The sequence below is a fragment of the Euprymna scolopes genome, chromosome 11 (assembly GCF_053919585.1).
Source record: "Euprymna scolopes isolate OS-2025 chromosome 11, ASM5391958v1, whole genome shotgun sequence".
Lineage (NCBI taxonomy): Eukaryota > Metazoa > Mollusca > Cephalopoda > Sepiida > Sepiolidae > Euprymna > Euprymna scolopes.
In genome coordinates, this window is record NC_136492.1 from 24,987,469 (window position 1) to 25,007,701 (window position 20,233).

At 32.3% G+C, this 20,233-nt stretch overlaps 1 protein-coding gene across 2 annotated transcripts in view; it reads right to left on the minus strand.

Annotated features, from left to right (window-relative positions):
- LOC145287808 (uncharacterized) overlaps nucleotides 1–20,233 on the minus strand; it is a 213,837-nt gene that overhangs the window by 147,981 nt on the left and 45,623 nt on the right. The window contains exon 1 of one of the 2 annotated variants that reach the window (XM_080135656.1): nucleotides 14,504–14,864. The exons of the other annotated variant lie outside the window; for it this stretch is intronic. Within the exon in view, the coding sequence (XP_079991782.1) occupies nucleotides 14,504–14,728 (225 nt within the window). The 5' untranslated portion in view covers nucleotides 14,729–14,864. Of the gene's footprint in view, nucleotides 1–14,503; nucleotides 14,865–20,233 lie in introns of those variants that run through there. 2 annotated transcript variants of the gene reach the window in all.

Genomic DNA, 20,233 nt, shown 5'->3' on the forward strand with positions numbered 1-20,233 from the left:
GTTTCCCTTTTTTTTTTCAATTAGTTTTGTTTTTAATAATGCCAATTCAATTGCGAACCAATAGCAAGCGAGCCGAACCAGCTTGCACAGAAACGAAGTTGATTGCATTGTTCGTGAGAACAGATATTTACGCGACATGTTGTCTTGAACAACACAAAACACATTAATACCTCACCCCATCGTCGCGTTCTATTGGACGCACGTGCGTATCGTTCAACAGATCGACAAGGTATATATCGGGTGGGAATGAGGGTGTATTATTGCTTTTATAATTAATCCACGCATCAAAGAATATGTAACAGTTTGTAACAATTTTTGAAGATAACTTAATATTTGTTTTATGTTCGTTGCCTGTTACGCTTCCTTCAGTTTTTTTTTTTTTGGGGGGGGGGCTAACATATATACGACGTGTGTGTGTGTGTTGCGATTTTTGTATAGAATGCTACTGAGGGCTGCTCGACTAAGAACTATATTTTTATATGTATTAATTTTTGTATTTTATAGATTAAGGTATTAGTATTTTATGTATTTATGTATGATCTATATCCGTGTGTGACCACATTGGCGCCGTTTTAATGTGATTGAGTGTTGGGAAGTGAAATGTTGTGGAATTATCATTTAACAATATAGATTGGCACATACGATGGCAAAAGCCGTCATTAGAGCGAGAGGAGGGAAGAAAAAGAAAGAACAAGACCAGGGAGGAAAGAAAGAGAACGAGAGAGCTGTGTGTGTGAGTGAGTGAGTGAGTGAGTGAGAGAGAGAGAGAGAGAGAGAGAGAGAGAGAGCGTAAAAGAAAAAAAGGACAGAGAAGAATAAAAGAGAAGAGAAAAAAAAGAAATAAAAGAGAAACAGAAAATTCAAGATGCCGAAGGAGTTGGTTAACAAAAATAAAGAAATAATAAAAAGAAACTGAGGCGAATAAAGAAAAAGCAATATATATATATATATATATATATATATATATATATATAAGCACAAGATAATGAAAGGGCGAGAAGAAAGGAGAAAGACAACCGGTTCGGCAAATAACAAACGCGATCATTCCTTCATGTTCGGCTCGTTAAGCAACTTCCTCTCCCCGCTGCAGTCGACCGGTTTAAACAGCATGGATAAACAACCCGCTCGGAAAGAGTGTCACGCTTATAACTAACACTAGGTAGGTCATTTCTTTCCACAAAGCAAACGGGGCACTCCTTCGCTGTGCAGTTTCACACGTCGCTTCCTATTGTAGTTAACGGTTAAATTTCCAAACCCCTTCGTTCGGAAACGTGGCAATGATTAAGCATTTCAGATGCGTGTCCATTATACTCCAAACATAGGAAAACGCAAACAGATAGATTTTAATTAGAGCAGTTCTGCCCTAAACATAAATAGTCGATTCACAAGCTATTTCGGTATAAAATTTCGGTGCTCTGAGCATTCCATAATTTCGTTATTGGACTTACTATCTTTTTTCAAACTCTTATTTACCACAAACTAAACATTATCGCTAAGACTTAAGGGGCTACTATTTAGGATCATGTCTACAGGAGACTATGTGGGGAGTTGAAAAGCAAGATATGTTTGCATTACATTTCTGCATTTAGGACAGCCAGGGAAGCTATTTCGGCATCAGATTATGTTGATAAGATAATTCTACGTTATGATTTCGTTCTCCAAGTTACAGATCTATTTCATTTTTTTGTGATTTTTCATTTGATATAATTCGAATAATCAAATCAGAATATCTTGTTTATTATGCTAATGCAAGACAGATCCATGCTCTGTAAATTAGGAGTACCTGAACGTTAGTTTGAAATCCACAAACACGAGAAGACTAATTGAACTTTGTTTTAAGCCGAAATTCCTGCATCTAGATCCTGGATAGTTTCACTTTCCTTGCACGATTGTATCTGGAAATATCTTAATTATTCTCATTTATAAAAAAGGGATCTCCGAGCTATCATTGATTGCTTTCATTATGAAGAATATCCAAGTTGATTTCAGATCTACTCTGAACCCGACACCAAGCTACAGCTGAGAGAAGCTATATGCTAGCAACACCAGAGCACCTACGAAAAACAATTCAACCACAGCGTCTGACAACAAACGGCCCACGAACAAGTTAACGGCATTGCCACACAGACTTAGGATCGTGCGCGTTTTGTGCACTGAGCATCAGAGCGGTAATTTCAGCTACCAGTTAGATATGGTTACTTTTGAAGAATCCATCACTAGACGGAGAGTGTAGCCACGGGTAGTTAGGGTTCGCTTCTGCGTTTTAGAAGTGGAGACGGTCTAGTTACAATAATTAGTCCTGTATAGCAAAATTGGGCAACGGTCCTCTATCTGGTTACAATTTTATATAATTCGAATAAGCAAATCGAAATACTTTGTTTATTATGCTAATCGGTCAATTCGTCGTAAGGGTTAAAGAGTTCGCTGATAGGCTGAAGACCGGGATTCAGTCTTGTCAGATAAAAGCAAAGATTAGGTCTAATATCGTTGACGTAAATATGTAATTTTAATAATCGGAATACGTTTTAGAATTGCTTGTTATGTTAACTGGTCTATTTAACATAAGGTTTAGAGTTTGATAATGCGCTAGGAGATCAGAGTTCTATCCCCCAGTCGAGTCAAATCAAAGCCGCTGGCTGTAGGAGAACGTCGACACCTTGCAAAAAATGCAAAAACCTAACGTCCTCATCTCCCTTAAACGAAACACACATGCAACTTAGAACCGCTTTTGAATTTTATATTCCCTTAACACTTTCTCCTTCAGAGGAAATTAGTTCAACCCACATAGATAGGATTTAATCTGAATAATAACATCGGAACATCTTTTAGGGTTATTTATTAGGCTGACCGGTCCTTTTAACCTAAGGACTAGAGTGTTCGGTCATGGGCTGGGAGACCGGAATTCAGTCTCCTCGGGCAATTACCAAAGACTCGAAAAATTGTACTTGATGTTGCCTTTCCAAACAGAATTACGTATGAATGGAGTAATCATAGAAAGAAACGCTGCCATTTATACACCTCAGTGTAATAGCTAGTAAAAAAGGGAACCTACAGGTTGCCATTGACTATTATCGACCACTTTAGTTTCTTTTATTACATATTTATTATACTAATATGGAAAAAAGCAGGTTTATTTCAATAATCCTTATTTACAATTCTTTTTCAATCAATAGTGTCACCAATCATGCGAAATGTTATTTTCTAGTATTTTGTTTAATTTTCGATTTTAGGCGATTATCAAGGGTCTTCATGCAATGCTTATGACAATCATTTTTTTTCTAACTGAACAGAGTTGGACACTGAACAATAACAACAAAAACGCGTTAAATTACAAAAAAAAAAAAAAAAAAAAAAAAATCTTAGCCAAATAAATGGAATCACATATTTTAACTTGGTTACATGGTTGCTTTTGGCCACTTATTCTGTTAACTTCTAGAATTTAAAGGCATTTTAAAATATATCACAGTTTCCACACGTTAAAAGTATATAGCTCGGTAGAGAACTAAATTTTACTGCGTTTGCTAGTTTTATCTTTATTTGCAAGGTCTCGACCGTTAACTATTCTGTACTTTAGTTCACTAAACCCTATTTACACTCCTTCACAGTCAGTAATGTCACTAATCGTGTGGAATGTTATGTTCTACCAATATTTTAATTTTTGATTTGGAGCTATTATCAAAAGTCTTCGTGCAATGTTTATGACGGCCATATATTTTTAATGCTAACTGAACAGAGTGGACACTCGGTTTGTTTAAAAAGGTTTAAAATAGTGTAACCCAAAAATAAGAAAACACCGGAGATAAAAGATTTTCTCTGGTTCCAAATGAGAGCCTATGTTAATGCAAAGGCTAACCCGGATATAAGAGAGTTGTAGGGATAGGATAAAAAGTTCTTTATATCCGGGTGACACGGTATATTCAAGTACAAAAAAATCTTAACCGGGTAAAAGAATAACACATCTTGCCTTGGTTAACATTTATTTGTTGCATATTGATTTTTGATCCCGTTGTTAACTCAGTGAAAAATACCCTAAATTCTAATATTAAAAAAAAAAAAATCTTAGTTTCAACACGTTAAAAGTATACAGACCGGCAAACAATAAAAAATCTATTGCGTTTGCTATTTTTTTTTTTTTAATATTTGCGAGTTCTCGACCGTTAACTATTCTGTACTTTACTTGCAGTATCTATTTTCTCAACTTCCCTGTTCTGTGATTGTTGTTTTTTTTTTTGTTTTTGTTTTTTTTACTAAAATAACGCTCTTCGTAACAAAGGAACACTCAGACGTGGATTTCCAGAAGACAAAATACAACGCTCTGAAACGCATGAATAGCGTGTTTACTGTTCGGTTTTTATTGCTCTAGTTCAGGAGTGGGCAAATTACGGCCCGCGGGCCGCATGTGGCCCGCCAAAGGAATTCATGTGGTTCTCCAAGTACTGAATATTGAATGCCCAAAAAGGATTTTATATTCAGTAATATGAAAATTAATTGCATTTTTTCTTTGAAATCCTTTTATTTTGTCTATTTTAGATATCAATTATATTGGAAAATATGCTATGCGGTCCAGTAAAATTGGAATTTTTAAATGTGGCCCTTGCACTGAAATGTTTTCCCACCCTTGCTCTAGTTAAAAATATATTTTTAGTTTGTGTAGTAGTAGCAGTAGTGATGGTGGTAGTATTATGGATGTTATAGTCCTGAATTTTTTTTTTCTAAGGTGTACTTGAAAATCGCTTCATGATTTTCGAATCATTATACAGTGTAATCCGGGTATAAAAGACCCGAATATAAGAAAACTGGTATAAGAGAGATTGTATCTGGTCTCAAATTAGAGCCCGTGTTAATGTACAGTGTAACCCGGATATAAGAGATGTAGGGACATGGAAAGTTGCTTATATGCGGGTTACATCGTATTAAGTCCGAACCACAAAACCATTTGACTGCAGGAGAGAAAGGTTTTTTAGTGTTCTACCGCTGCAAGAGCTCAGACACCAAGATCGGAAAGTGGGATCGACAAGGCAGCGTCCATGAGGGGTGTCACTGACCTGCTAAAAAAGTGCATGGGCAGCCCGGTTAACATTCCTAGGTAAGGGCGCCTCAGGCGATTGGCAATGAAGTAACCCCGTCTCAAGAGGCTTGAGAGGGTGTGGATCTCCTAGAACTGCACAGAACTAACATGCCACAATCAACTGGGATCAAATCATTATAGGAGAGGAAGGAACGTAAGCACACATCCGTACCGTAAACATAAATATATACGCATACACACATGAATATATACCTACCTCTACACACGCATATACACAGATGTATACACAGTTAAACATATATACACACATTAACGTATATATTTACTCATATACTCAAATGCATAGATATTTGAGCAAAAAACAAGTCTATACACATTTACACACGCATATACACAAATATGTACATATTTGCACACACACACACACACGCACGCAGATGTGTATACATATGCCCGTAAGTACGCATATACATATATAAGTGGAAATGGTAATTAATAAAAACTGAAGAAAGTGCTCAATACTGTTGTAGAGCAAATATGCGTTTTATTTTTTATTACCGTATCTTTCTGTTACATTATTGTTTCAGCTACCCGGCCGTTTTTTTTTTTTTTTTGGCCGTCAAAAAAAAAAAACAAAAAAAAAAAAACGGCCGGATAGCTGAAACAATAATGTAACTGAACAGAAAGATACGGTAATAACAAATAAAACGTGTGTGTGTATATATATATATATATATATATATATATATATATATATATATATATATATATATATATACACACTGTACTGTATTAGCAAAACAAAGACTTAAAAAAAAAAAAAAAGAATTGATAGCAACAAAAAGTGTATTTCATTGTTGTTGCTATCAATTCTTTTTTTGAAGTCTTGGTTTTGTTAATATGAATACGCAATTATAAAATATAATTTTGTAGCTTACAGTTTAAGTCATCTCTTTTTTGGCTTAAAATTTGATATGAAAATTTACTGAATTATACAAACCCAGTAAAATTCGGTATATTACAAACAAGTCTCTCACTCTCTCTATATATATATATATTAAAATGAAAGATAAGGAATATAAGTTGCGTATAACTTTATTATATAATCAGACCAATAAGGGAAAGCATTTTAAAAAATCTCCTGTCCATGGCTTCTAATTTACCCATGTATGTTGGGCCGACTATCAGAAGTTCTAAGAACTATTTACCATATTGATATATTCTTTCAGACTCATTTCGCATCTAAATGTCATTAAAGCAACTTTTTCTATACTTGCAATGTTTATGATTCCGGCCATTCTCTTCTGAAGAAAAGCATTTAGCTTCGAAATGTCATGACAATAAGGATTTTCTTAATTTTCTCCCACTAACTTTTCTTTTATTGTCCTGATGATACAATAAAGTTATAACTTTTATTCCCCCATCTTTCATTTAATAGTTTGCTCCTCTTAATAGTGTTGAGTTTTTGCTTTGTTAAAGATTTACTTTGATAACACCCCCCTCACATATATATATATATATATATATATATATTATATATACATACATGCTGCTGCAGTTTTATATACTGGATTTGTTTAATATACACAGATTTGAAAAAAAAAAGAAAGAAATATATATATATATATATATATATATATATATATATGTATATATATAACAAATGTTAACAAAAGACAGATAAGTTACTTTTCTACTTAATTGGATAAGTTTTTTTTTTATTTAAGGTAAAATTTTTATTCAGTTCGAAAAAGAAAAAAAAAGTGTTTATCGATATATTTGAAAAAGACAAATGGCGGCGAGGTCTGTTGAATACGTTAATTTTGAGGGAAATGAGTTCAAACTAAAAAAAAAAAACAAAAAAAAACTATTAAATACTGTTAGAAACTCACTCAATATATGTCAACCCATGTCACGATAACATTTTGTGTGGGTTTCTTACAGTATTTTGCGTAATTATTTTAGTTTGAACCCATTTTCCCAAACTCAACGTATTCGACAGAGAGCTCGCCGCCATTTGTCTTTTTCAAATATATCGATAAACATTGTTTTTTGAACCGAATAAACATTTTAAATAAAAACACTAAAAACTTATCTAGTAAAAAAAAAAAAAAAAGAAAAAAGTAACTTGTCTTTGATAACATGTATTTGTTATATATTTGTTTGACAACTTTTTCGAATTTATTTATATTCGAAAACAAACCTGAATTTTATTTAGTAATCGAATATTTGTCGAAAAAAAAAAAGTAAAAAATAAACCTAGTCCAGTTGGAAAAGAGAAAATGGGTGCTTGTGTACTTTTGCTATTTCGCGATTTTGAAAGTTTTTTTTTTTTCAGTTAAATTCAAATTTCACGATATCGTTTTTTTTTTATTGAATTGTTAGGTGAAAGCACAGAATAGTTACAAAACACCCTCCTCCTGTTAAGAATGGCTTTCAAAATAACATTTCAGCAGAGTGGCAAAAGTGCACAAGTATCAAAAAATGTATACAAGGGTTTAATTATTGATACTTCTGCAGAATACGGATCGTGCTGAAATAACGTTATAATCTAGCAATCCGTTTTTTAACATGGCAAGAGGGACACTTAAAACTATTTTGTACTTTCACCTAACAATTTAATAAGATGCCCCGCAAAAGTTGGAGTTAACTTGAAAATATTATGTAAAAAAAAACCGTTTGTACTATTCTGCATAAGTACCAATAACCCAATCAAAGATCTGATGTGTTTGCGTTTAGCGCCTATACGCAACTTTGATAAATATACACTGAATGAATAGTTTTTATTTAATCGAATATTAAACTCTAAATCAATTTAAAAAAAAAAAGAAAAAAATCAAAAGGAATTCTAATTAAAGAAAAAATGTACACGGTCAGATTATCGGATTAATACAGGCCGTACTGAAATGACATCGTTTCGAATCCCATTCTTTACGTGTTATAAAATAAATAATCTGTAATTTCACCTAACAAATTAACGAAATATAACAAAAATTATAATTGAATTTGAAAACTATATATAAAAAAAAAAAATAAAAAAAAAACCCAGAATTTTTGCCCACTATCCGGGCAACGCCGGGTAAATGCAGTAAGTAGATAAAGATTAAAAAAAAAGTATATAATTATAATCCATGACCTTTGTCTGCATTGTACTTTCGGTCTACAAATATCTTTAGAAGAGAAATGAAAGAATATATAAAACAAAACGAATAAAATAAAAATTTGAAAACAAATAAAAACAAAACTAATAAAAAACAACAAAAACAAAACTAATAAAAACGAAACTAATAATAAAAACAAATAAAAACAAAACTAATAAAAACAAAACTAATAAAAACAAAACTAATAAAAACAAAAATAAAAAAACAACAAATAAAAACAAAAATAAAAAAACAACAAATAAAAACAAAACTAATAAAAACAACAAATAAAAACAAAACTAATAAAAACAACAAATAAAAACAAAACGAATAAAAAAATAAAAAACAAAACGAATAAAAAAATAAAAAACAAAACGAATAAAAACAACAAATGAATAACACAGAAAACAAATAAAAAAAATAGAAAAAGGTCAATTTTTACGACGTGCCCCAGTGTATTATAAACATCCCAACCTCCCCATATTAAGAACGGCGTTCGGCATAACCCCCCCTCGAAAGCCGTTCTTAATATGGGGAGGTTGGGGTGTTTATAATACGCTGGGGCACGTCGTAAAATAAAAATGATCTACAGAAATTATACATATATATACATATATATATATATATATATATATATATCTTCAGAGTCCTAGAGTGGATGAAACGCGGAATATTCAGTATAGCTTAATCGCCATATATATTTTATAACTTACTAACTAGCTCTACCTACGTGTTGAGCAGTTTTGAAGTAAATACTTCAAGTTTACGCATAAATTTATACTTTCGTATATTAATTTTATGTGAGTAAATGAAGTAGTTATATAGGTATTATTATACAAACACCGTGACAGCGTTAGGGTTAGGGTTAGGGTTAATTCGCTGTCACGGTGTTTGTATAAATTTACCATATATATATATATATATATATATATATATATATATATAAAAGCAGTGTTTAAACTGTCGTCTTCACGAACGAAATTGTTTATTTCTGGTAAATTATTATTAAGACGTGTCCGTTTACGACACCTATCCCACTTCAGATTGAAGCTTTTATACCCCCCTCCCCGCTCTCCACATACAAACAACATCGCATTTCTTTGTATCCAACGCGAACGCCCTTGAAACATTTTAACCCACATTTTTGAAATCCAGAATGGCCGATCGTCTAACATACCGGGCGATGCTCGTCTTTCACGCAGAGGCGAGCGAGAACTTATAACTACGAGAACCTGTTCCGTCCTACCACGCCGATCTGACGAATATCGACGCAGCATTTCTTTGCGCATTAATATATTTTAAAGCCTTTCAGAAAACACACCAACGACATTTTAAGCGTACGCATTGAAAAACTAGAAATAAAGATGCTTGATAAGAGTCCGCAGATCGATTTTTTTTAATACGCGTTTTTTTTTTTTTAAGCGAAAACAATACTATCGTGTCGAAAATAGTAATATATCCAAAAATTACAAAATTTCATCGAGCTGAACAACTGCTATTGTGTTTTCGGTAGAAAAAAATAAAGATAAAAGCCTATCGGCTAAAACAAAGCGTCAGCTATTACAGTTACGAAAAGGGAGATAAGTGTGTCCCCTGTGTTCACAATCTTTAAGGTATTCCCATCTAGGGAAAATGCCATTTCCCTCAAATTTCCGTAATAATTGCTTTTAACTATAAATAATTTTCTACTCGATAAATGTTCGTCATTTTTTTAATATATTACTATTTTCGACATGACAATTCAGTAAGTGCTTTTTTTTTTTTTTTTTTTTTTAAATCGACCTGTCGGTCGACTATCTGAACAAGCACCACAAAAATTGTTTTAGAATTTATAACAGGGTGGAATCAGTCTTGTATATTTAATTTAAGGCAATCCATAAGCATAGGTAACCGCTCGAACTGGTTGGTTGGTTGTTTTACGGCATATCAACCCTTTTCAGGTTATTTAATGCCGAATCCAAAGATTTTGAAAATAATTTTTTTTAATAGAATATATTTGTTGTTTTCAAGTCGGTTTCTATTTAACCCATGGTTGGAACCCTAACAGGTACTACTACTCCGGGTCAGAGTGGACCTGGGAGCAATGATAATTAAAGGGTGGCTCCACACTTCTCAAAGCCCACAAGCTGGGGCCTCACCACTGGCACTGGATATAGTTTAAGGTCATATCCAGGACCGCGCTCGAACTGAAGTCAAATGAAAACCTAGTTCTGTTTTTCATTTTTTTTTTTTTTTTTTTTAATTGCGCCCCCCCCCCCCCAAATCAGAAGTGATGGAAAGAATATTCAACAATCGTATTTTTTATTTTAAAAAAACTGAAATTAAAAAAAAATAAAAATAAAGTTTTATTAACAAAAACGAAAAAGTCAATTTGGGGATTTGCATTAATGCATTACTGTACACAGATTCGATAACGTCAAAAAACAAATAACAAATAAATGTTATCAAAGGCAAGATTAGTTACTTTTTTACCTAACTGGATAATATTTTTAGTGTTTTTATTTGATGCAACATGTTTATTCAGCACGAAAAACATACAGTGTTTATCGATGTACTGGAAATTTAAAAATGGCGCTCGACTCTGATGAACACTATAAGTTTGGGAAAAGGGCTTAAAAATAAACTATACAAAATACTGATAAAAATCCACCGAATATATGTCAGCCTATGTCACGGTAACATATATTGAGCGAGTTTCTAACAGTATTTTTGTGTAGTCTTTTATTATTATTATTTTTAACTCCTTTTCTTAAACTTACCGTGTTCAGAGTCGGGCGCCATTTTTTTTAATTTTCCAATACACCGGTAAACAGTGTATGCTTTTTTAGCTAAAAAATGTTGAATAAAAACACTAAAAAATTACCCAGTTAGGTAGAAAAGGAACTTATCTCGCCTTTGATAATATTTGTTATATATTTGTTTTTCGAAAACTTTTTCGATGGTAATTAATGCAAACCCCAAATTTGGTATATCTTTTTAGTATTTTTTTTTAGATACATCTTCAACTCAACTCACCGTTCACATTGGAAAAGTCGAGGTTTTCGGGTATGAGACAACGAATACCCCCCCTCCCACACACACACCTTCCCATGGTAAGAACGGCTTTCAGAATAGACACCCCTAACCCTTGTCAACATACCCGAAACCTACAAACGTTGACCTGTGAACAGTGAGTTGGACATAATATAAAAATGGACCGAATTTAAAAATAAACATACCCAACAACCACCCCATGTTAAGAACAGTTTTCTTTCGGAATAAACACCGCCAACCTCGAAAGCCGTTCTTAACATGGGGAGGTTGGGGTGTTTATAATATGCTGGGGCACGTCGTAAAAAAAAATTACCAAAAGAATAAATTAAAAAAAAAAAAAAAAAAAAAAAAAAAACCGTAAAACAGAGCGTTCTCCGCAAGTTTTACCTAACTATCGTATTACGTTTTTATTGTTTGGGATTTTAAAAACGAAATTATTTGCGGTATCCTGTTTAAAGAATTGAGCAATTTTAAAATTTTCTTTCTACCTTAACAATTACCTTTAAAATAACTTGTTCAGGTATTCAGATATGCTGAAAACGAATATCACATTCAAATTTGACACAAACAAGTAGTTTTATGGATATTGATATTATTTTCCAATGTATTACTTAATGTTAATGACGTTCGCCATTCTTAACATGGGAAAGAGGGCGTTTTGTCACACGCATGCGCATTAGTACTTGTTCAATACGAAAACCTGGCCACCAGGAAAAACCATAATAGATTACATTAGATAATGAAGATCTTAATAGCCAGAAAACTATTTGTCCGCGCAAAATTTAAATGTCATATTCGTTTTCAGCATACCCCAAAACCTCTAAATAAACATTGTCCATTTAAAGATAAGTGTTGGGGCGCAAAGAAAACAACAACAAAAACTTAAATTGTTAGATGAAAGCACAGAATATCTCATATACATCTCAATGTATGTTTCTTTTAATGGTACTAGTGCAGAGAGTGATCCGGACGTAAATAATAACGTTATTATTTAAAAAGCCATTCTTAACATGGGGAGGGGAGGGTGTTTGGTATCTATTCTAACCTTACAATTGAATAAAAAAGATATATCATAAAACGGGTTTGTATTACTGTACACAGATTCGAAAAAGTTGTCAAAAAACAAATATATAACAAATAAATGTTATCAAAGGTAAGATAAGTTACTTTTCTACCAAACTGGACACATTTTTTTTTGTTTTTATTCAATGTAACATGTTTATTCAGCTCGAAAAACATGCAGTATTTACCGATGTATTGGAACATTCAAAATGGCGGTAATTTTGGGAAAAGGTGTTATAAATAATAAACTAGACAAAATACTATTAAAAAAACACCGAATATATGTCAACTTATGTCACGGTAACATATATTGAGCGAATTTCTAACAGTATTTTGTCTAGTTTATTATTTATTACACCTTTTTCCGAACTTACCGTGTTAAAGAGAGAGTCGGCCGCCATTTTGAATTTTCCAATATATCGGTAAACACTGTATGCTTTTCGAGCTGAATAAACATGTTAAATTGAATAAAAACAGGAAAATTATATCCAGCTTGGTAGAAAAGTAATTTATCTTGCCTTTGATAACATTTATTTGTTATATATTTGTTTTTTGACAACTTTTTCGAATCTATGTGTACAGTAATACAAACCCGGATATTTTTTATTTTGATTTGAACTTCGCGAATTATATTATTATATGATTTTTTTAGTGCTAGGAAGTGCACTTATTGATACGCGCTATTTTTAAATAGTATTTTCAAGTTTAATTATAGTTTTATGATACCTGTGTTATTTTTTATTTTAAAAATAAAAATTTTCCATTTCTTGTTCTCTTTCGGTGGAGGAGAAATCCTTCACGACTAAGACAATTTTTATTTTTGTACCTTTTGTCCACGTTAAAAAAACGACCTTGGTGTCTAACTCTGTCCCGTGGGGAGGCATAGTAAATAGGTACTGTTGTATTCTTTTGTTGTTATTGGAGGGGGGGGGTGATGGCCGGATTTAACAAACAAACAAAATGAAAGCAAAGCAAAGCAAAAAAAAAAAAAAATGATGCTTATGCACTTATGTTACCGTTAAATGAATAATAATAAAAAAAAAACTAGGCCACATACGCAAAAAATCCTTTCCTTGTAAAAATAATAATTGCTCCCTAAGTCGAACTGCGTACAACATCGGAGTCGATGATGCGTATTTCGCTAGAGGGGTAGCCGGTAGCACTCGTGTCGTGTACGTCAGCCAAGATACCTAGATGTGTGTGTGTGTATATATATATATATATATATATATATTAGTAAGTTATAAAATATATATGGCGGTTAAGCTAAATCGCCATATATATTTTATACCTTACTAACTAGCTCTACCTACGTATTGAGCACTTTTGAAGTAAATACTTCAAGTTTACGCATGAATTTATACTTTCGTATATTAATTTTATGTGAGTAAATTAAGTAGTTATATATATATTCACACATATCGCATATAAAAGAAATTAATTAAAAAAAAAAAAAAAAGAAGAAAACACCATTGAACTCGATTATAGGTTGTACAAGAGCTAATATAAATTCACTTAATATTTTAGTGGGGTTTGTATTACTGTACACAGATTCGAAAAAGTTGTCAAAAAACAAATATATAACAAATAAATGTTATCAAAGGCAAGATAAATTAATTTTCTACCAAACTGGATATATTTTTCGTGTTTTTATTCAATTTAACATGTTTATTCAGCTCGAAAAACATACAGTGTTTACCGATTGGAAAATTCAAAATGGCGGCCGACTCTCACTTTAACACGGTAAGTTCGGAAAAAGGTGTAATAAATAATAAACTAGACAAAATACTGTTCGAAATTCGCTCAATATATGTTACCGTGACATAACTTGACATATAATCTGTGTTTTTTTAATAGTATTTTGTCTAGTTTATTATTTATAACACCTTTTCCCGAACTTACCGTGTTAAAGTGAGAGTCGGCCGCCATTTTGAATTTTCCAATACATCGGTAAAAACTGTATGCTTTTCGAGCTGAATAAACATGTTAAATTGAATAAAAAACACGAAAATTATATCCAGTTTGGTAGAAAAGTAATTTATCTTGTCTTTGATAACATTTATTTGATATATATTTGTTTTTTGACAACTTTTTCGAATCTATGTGTACAGTAATACAAACCATTTTAGTGTATAATTTTGTTTAAATAATGAATGTGTATCAAGATATACGATGATATGCGAAGGATGAGGCAACGGATAATCTCTTTGTTTTCGCTATTAGGTTTCTCGTTACTTACATGCTGTTTTGTACGTCCGATTACGAGTAAGATCCATGATTCGAATTTGTATATCCTCCTTGGAGCAGAAACAAAATATGAAAATAAGATAAAAGCGTTCAAAGAATTCGGATTCCTGCACTGATAAGTGGTTATGAGAAAAGAAAAAAAATGAGTAAATATATAAATCGAAAAGTACGTATCTCTCGTCCAGTTCCCACACAACAAAAATGGACGTGACCACATCCGGATATACGACACAGCGTTTTCTTTTTTTTTTTTGTGTGTGTTTGTTTTTCTCCTTTTTTTTTTTCTTCTTTTTATTTTCTTTTTCTTCTCCTCTCTCCCCGTCTTTGACGCTCGTAATTATCAGTGTGTGGGACGAGCGACTACGATTGACATCCCTACGCATGTGTCGACGAGGAAACAACATCTAAGTGGTGTTGTGTTATTTCACGAACCGTAAATAGATCGGCGAATACTTCTTTTCATATTAGCAGAAAGTGATAGCTACGGATACGTTCACAATAAATAAATAAATAATAATAATAATAAAAAAACATATCTATAAATATTGATGCACTATATATAAGATATGATGATCCGGGTAATAATCCAACATAATGAAAAAATAAAAAAATGAAAATCCAAAATTTGTACATAGTCGTCGACGTTTCGTCTTCATTTAAAGATTTGAGAAAGTCTTAAAATATAAGCATGAAACATCAATAAACTTATAAAGAAGTTATAGTTTTTTTTTCATATTAATATGAAGAAAGTTTGAAATAATTTTAATAATTATTATAGTAAATAACTAAAACCCAAATATAAAGTTTAGCGTGGGTTCGAATACCCTATATATTAAGTTTCTTGTCTGTAGATCAAAAACTGACAAAAGTTTGGGAGGCAAATTTTTTAAAGCAAATATATATACGCATACATAAATATATACAGAAAGCGGTTTGTGTTTACTATAAACTTTTTACGCAAATATTATGCAAGTATAAATCATGTAGAATATCTACATGAATATAATTACACGTAATAGTTAACTAAAGATGATCATCCCATAAGAAAACCGAAAAGAACCCCCCCCAAAAAAAAACTAATAGGGCATTAATTAAAATAATTATTTAAAAGAATATGCAAAATAGATCTTTTGCTAGCGAATGCAATTTCACGACCCATATATAACACGGTTGTATTTTCTTTTGAAATAAATGGAAAAAAGGGGGTTTTAATATGAATATCGATACACCAACAAAAAGAGAAAATTATAGGAGCATAGATTAAAATTAGAAATGTGTGTAAATATATCCATATGTACTTTCGTATACTTTTATATCATATATATGCATATATATATATGTATATTCCTAATTTTCTTATATATATATATATATATATATATGTCCACTTATATCCACTTATTTTGTGCTTCCTTTTTAAAGTTAAATATGTTTGTAAATACATTTGCAAAGTATAATTAACATATTTTATTAACTACTTGTTCTTATATATATATATATATATATATATATATATATATATATATATATATATATATATATATATGAAATAAAGCGTTTCGTCTTTATTTCATCCAGAGTAAGTTTCAAACCGACGATACCAATGTTTTTCTGACCTTGTGTACAGTTTTATATATATATATATATATATATATATATATATATATATATATATATATATATATATATATATATATATATATATATATATATATATATATATATATATATATATATATATATATATATATATATATATATATATATATATATATATATATATATATATATATATATATATATATATATATATATATATATATATATATATATATATATATATATATATATATATATATATATATATATATATATATATATATATATATATATATATATATATATATATATTATACGTAATTGTGAATGACTTTCCAATCACCCTACATATGGGAATAATTTCTAGTAGTATATGAGAGGACGAAAGCTGACAACTGTAAATCTTGTTATTCGCGTTCGTCTCGCTTTAGAATCTAGTCACCACTTATCAAGGCCAAAAGGCATTCAAGAATAACGTAATGGTAGTTTACACAATTCTTTTCGGTCATCTCGGATAGAATTTAATTAATTTCATTTTTCTTTATGAAAAAAAATTTACAAGATTAAAGTAGTGTTAATTATAATTGAATTAACTAAAATAACACTTCAAATAATTTGGAAATGTTTTATGTAACATAGTGTCAGTCAAAGAGATAGAGGAAACTCTTACTATAACCTCTTTACTGTAGCATTCGTGGTGGTAGTGTTTGGGGTGCTGATCCCATATGTGATCTGCCTAGCCCTAACTAAATAACTAACTAACTAACCATAATATTAACCGATTAGTCCTCACCCTAACCCTAATCTTAACCATTAGATTAGGGTTATTAGTGCTAAAGATTAGTGAGTAAATGCATATCTTATATATAAAAGGCACTAAGTTTGTCTGTCTCCATATATTCAAACTCTATCTCACCCGAAACTAGAAGTCGCAGAGCGACACTAGGGGCCTCAAATGATTGGGATTTTATGGACCGTTTATTTATGTCTTTTAAAATAGTTTTTAAGGGATCAAAAAGGGATCAAAATTGATGGCGATGGTGATGGTGTCACGATAAAAAATACTCTTGATAACCCTGGCGAAACATCAAGTATTCAGTACCCGACAGATCTGAATTATACTGCAGACTCGTGTAGTGAGTTTAATCTCGGCTACGGGCGCGCTGGATGGATTGTTCGAAGAGTTTAGAGGCCAATGTTATAGACGTGACGAAAAGAATTGCGTTTTGTTTATAAACAATCGCTTTCTTGTTCTTAATGTCGTGGATCTTACAATATGCATGGCTGTACTTGTAAAATTGCAACATGCACTTTAGTTATTGAATAAATAAAATAAGAATATAGACATTAAAAATTCTCAGATTTTATTTTATTATCTCACTATTTATCTTACGTTCTTTGAGAATTTGTCCACGAAATTATCCCTCCACTTTTCTGTATCATACGAGGGTCGTTTCAAAAGTAAAGCCTCCTATTTTTTTTTTTAACTTAAGAAGTTAAAAAGCTAAAACGACGAGGGTGGTACCATTAAAACGAGCGACCTTTGTACGTCAGAATGTTATTTCCTTACATAGTCACCATCATTATCAATACACTTTTATAGCGATGAACGATGGCTACGGATGGGCGTTCGCAGCATGTTTTATCATCCGAAGTAAAATCTATCTTTTTTTTGGGGGGGGACACCAAAAGTTGCAGAGCTACAAAGACGGGAGTCGTAACATTAAAACGAGCGACCTTTTGTACGCCAGAATTTATTTTTCTACATAGCCACCATCATTCGCAATGCATTTTTTGTCAGGAATTCAATGACGCGTCTCTGCTTCTGAGGCACACCCTTGACAGGGTTTGCTTTATTAGTAGAGCTAGGACAACAGCATATTCTTTTCATTGTTTTGACTCTAGAGTTTGTATCCGTTGATATCTAATATGCTTTTATATAGAGTGATGTGGTTCTCGGTTGATTAACTGTATCTAACTGTGTCGGATATATACTAGGGAGTCAAAACAACGAAAATAATATTCTGTTGCCATAACCCCATTTATTAGTTTCGCACCGTCAATATCTGAAACAAAGAGATTAAACTTTCAGGTCATGAATACATAATTTCAGCCATGAGAACAGTACAAGTCTCAATCCTCTCTGATCCATTGAGGCGGAACAAAGACGTATGAGACGTTACTTTTGGAACGATATTCGTATTATTATAGCCAGAAGCAATTTTTGGTTTCGTCAACTTAATTGCTATTTGGGCCTGACTTTTAAAATCCGACAAGATGACTTCGTATGTTAGATCATATCTTGATTGGTAGGATTTGAAAATATAATCATTCGGGATAAGAATAAAGAAGCTTAAGCGAACTTTGAATCAGGTGGTGACGACGATTCGGTTACAGACGTGCAGATATAATGTTCCTTAAGATTGTCACAATTTTTCTATAATTAAAACGTAACTGAAATTTGACGAACACATTCGACAAGCTCTCTAGGACTTGCCCTCAACGATACATTTCCCAGAACTACGATATATTCTGACGTAAGTCCTTCAATCAGTGACGTCACCACACAAACATCAGATGTCTGCACCTCGATTTTGCTCTTATTTTCGCTTTGTAAATAATGTATTCATGACGTAAGTGTTAAAGGAACCTTGCAATGCTTCAGTTACTCGCAACTTTCGTAAATCCCCCAACAGAGCGACGGATCGTGTATGGGATGGGTGGTTTTCATAGCGATATCAAGCGAGAAGCTTGTTCTGGCTTCATAGAACGAGTCAAGGTTGGAAGAAACATTCCTTTTGAGGCCAGTTGCTATCAATTTACTTGCCAATGATGCGTAATAAATACGTGGGGGCCAATGTTAAGCCGATTGACCGGGGGGGGGGGTAACGGATAGCGTGCTAGGTTTGGAGTGGTATCTTTATATCTGACCTTGTGACTAAGTTGATAAACTTGCTTCGTCTCCTTACGGCATATCAGCCCCTTTTCATCTCAAATCATCTTGGAGAATGGCCGTCGGTGGTAAAATTGATCCCACGTAGAACGGAACAGCTTTGTATGATTTTTCTGTGCCCGTACGATTATTAAAATCAAGGTGTGACGATCAGTGACGTAGTCACAGGAGGGCAGGGGTGGGTGCGACAGCGAAAGGGGGGGGGGGTGACACAATCTCACCCCCCCCAAAAAAATAGTCTGAACATAGGATTTATTTATCATATATCAAGTTTTTAATCTTTTCTAAAATATTAGAAACTCTTAGATTTTTTTAAAAATTAGTAACAGAAGAATATCTTTGCCGATGCTTATTGAAAACTGTATTTTTTTTTTGTATTTTTTAATATTACATTTAAATTCATTTGATGACACTCATTTAATTTTGTTTTAACTGTGAAAAATGTGGAAAAAGGATTAAGTGGTTTATATATATATATATATATATATATATATATATATATATATATATATATATATATAGTAAGTTATAAAATATATATGGCGATTAAGCTACACAGAATATTCCGCGTTTCATCCACGCTAGGATTCGTCAGGCTTATGCCTGACGAATCCTAGCATGGATCATAAGCCTGATTAATCCTAGCGTGGATGAAACGCAGAATATTCTGTGTAGCTTAATTGCCATATATATTTTATAACTTACTACCTTGCCCTACCTACGTATTGAGCACTGTTGAAGTAAATACTTTTAGTTTACCCATAAATTTATACTTTCGTATATTTATGTGATTAAATGAAGTAGTTATATGTGTGTGTGTGTGTGTGTGTGTGTGTGTGTGTGTGTGTGTGTGTGTGTGTGTGTGTGTGTGTGTGTGGTATCTAAGGGGGACGGTCCGAGTAAGAGCCTGGTGACACAATATCGGTGAGGTCACATTAGAGCAAACCGCCCCGGGTGGCGTTTACTCTAGCTACCCCACAGATGACGATTCTGGACCGTATGTCTATAATCCCTTTTCCAATTTCGATAAAAATCCATTACATAATTTTGATTCCAGAAAATGTCTAACATTTAAGGTTGAGGCTTAAGGGGTCTTATGAGAAGGCTGGAGCTAAATAAGTCTTGCTCAATTTGTATCTGATGACTATGGATCAAATTTAATGAAAACCC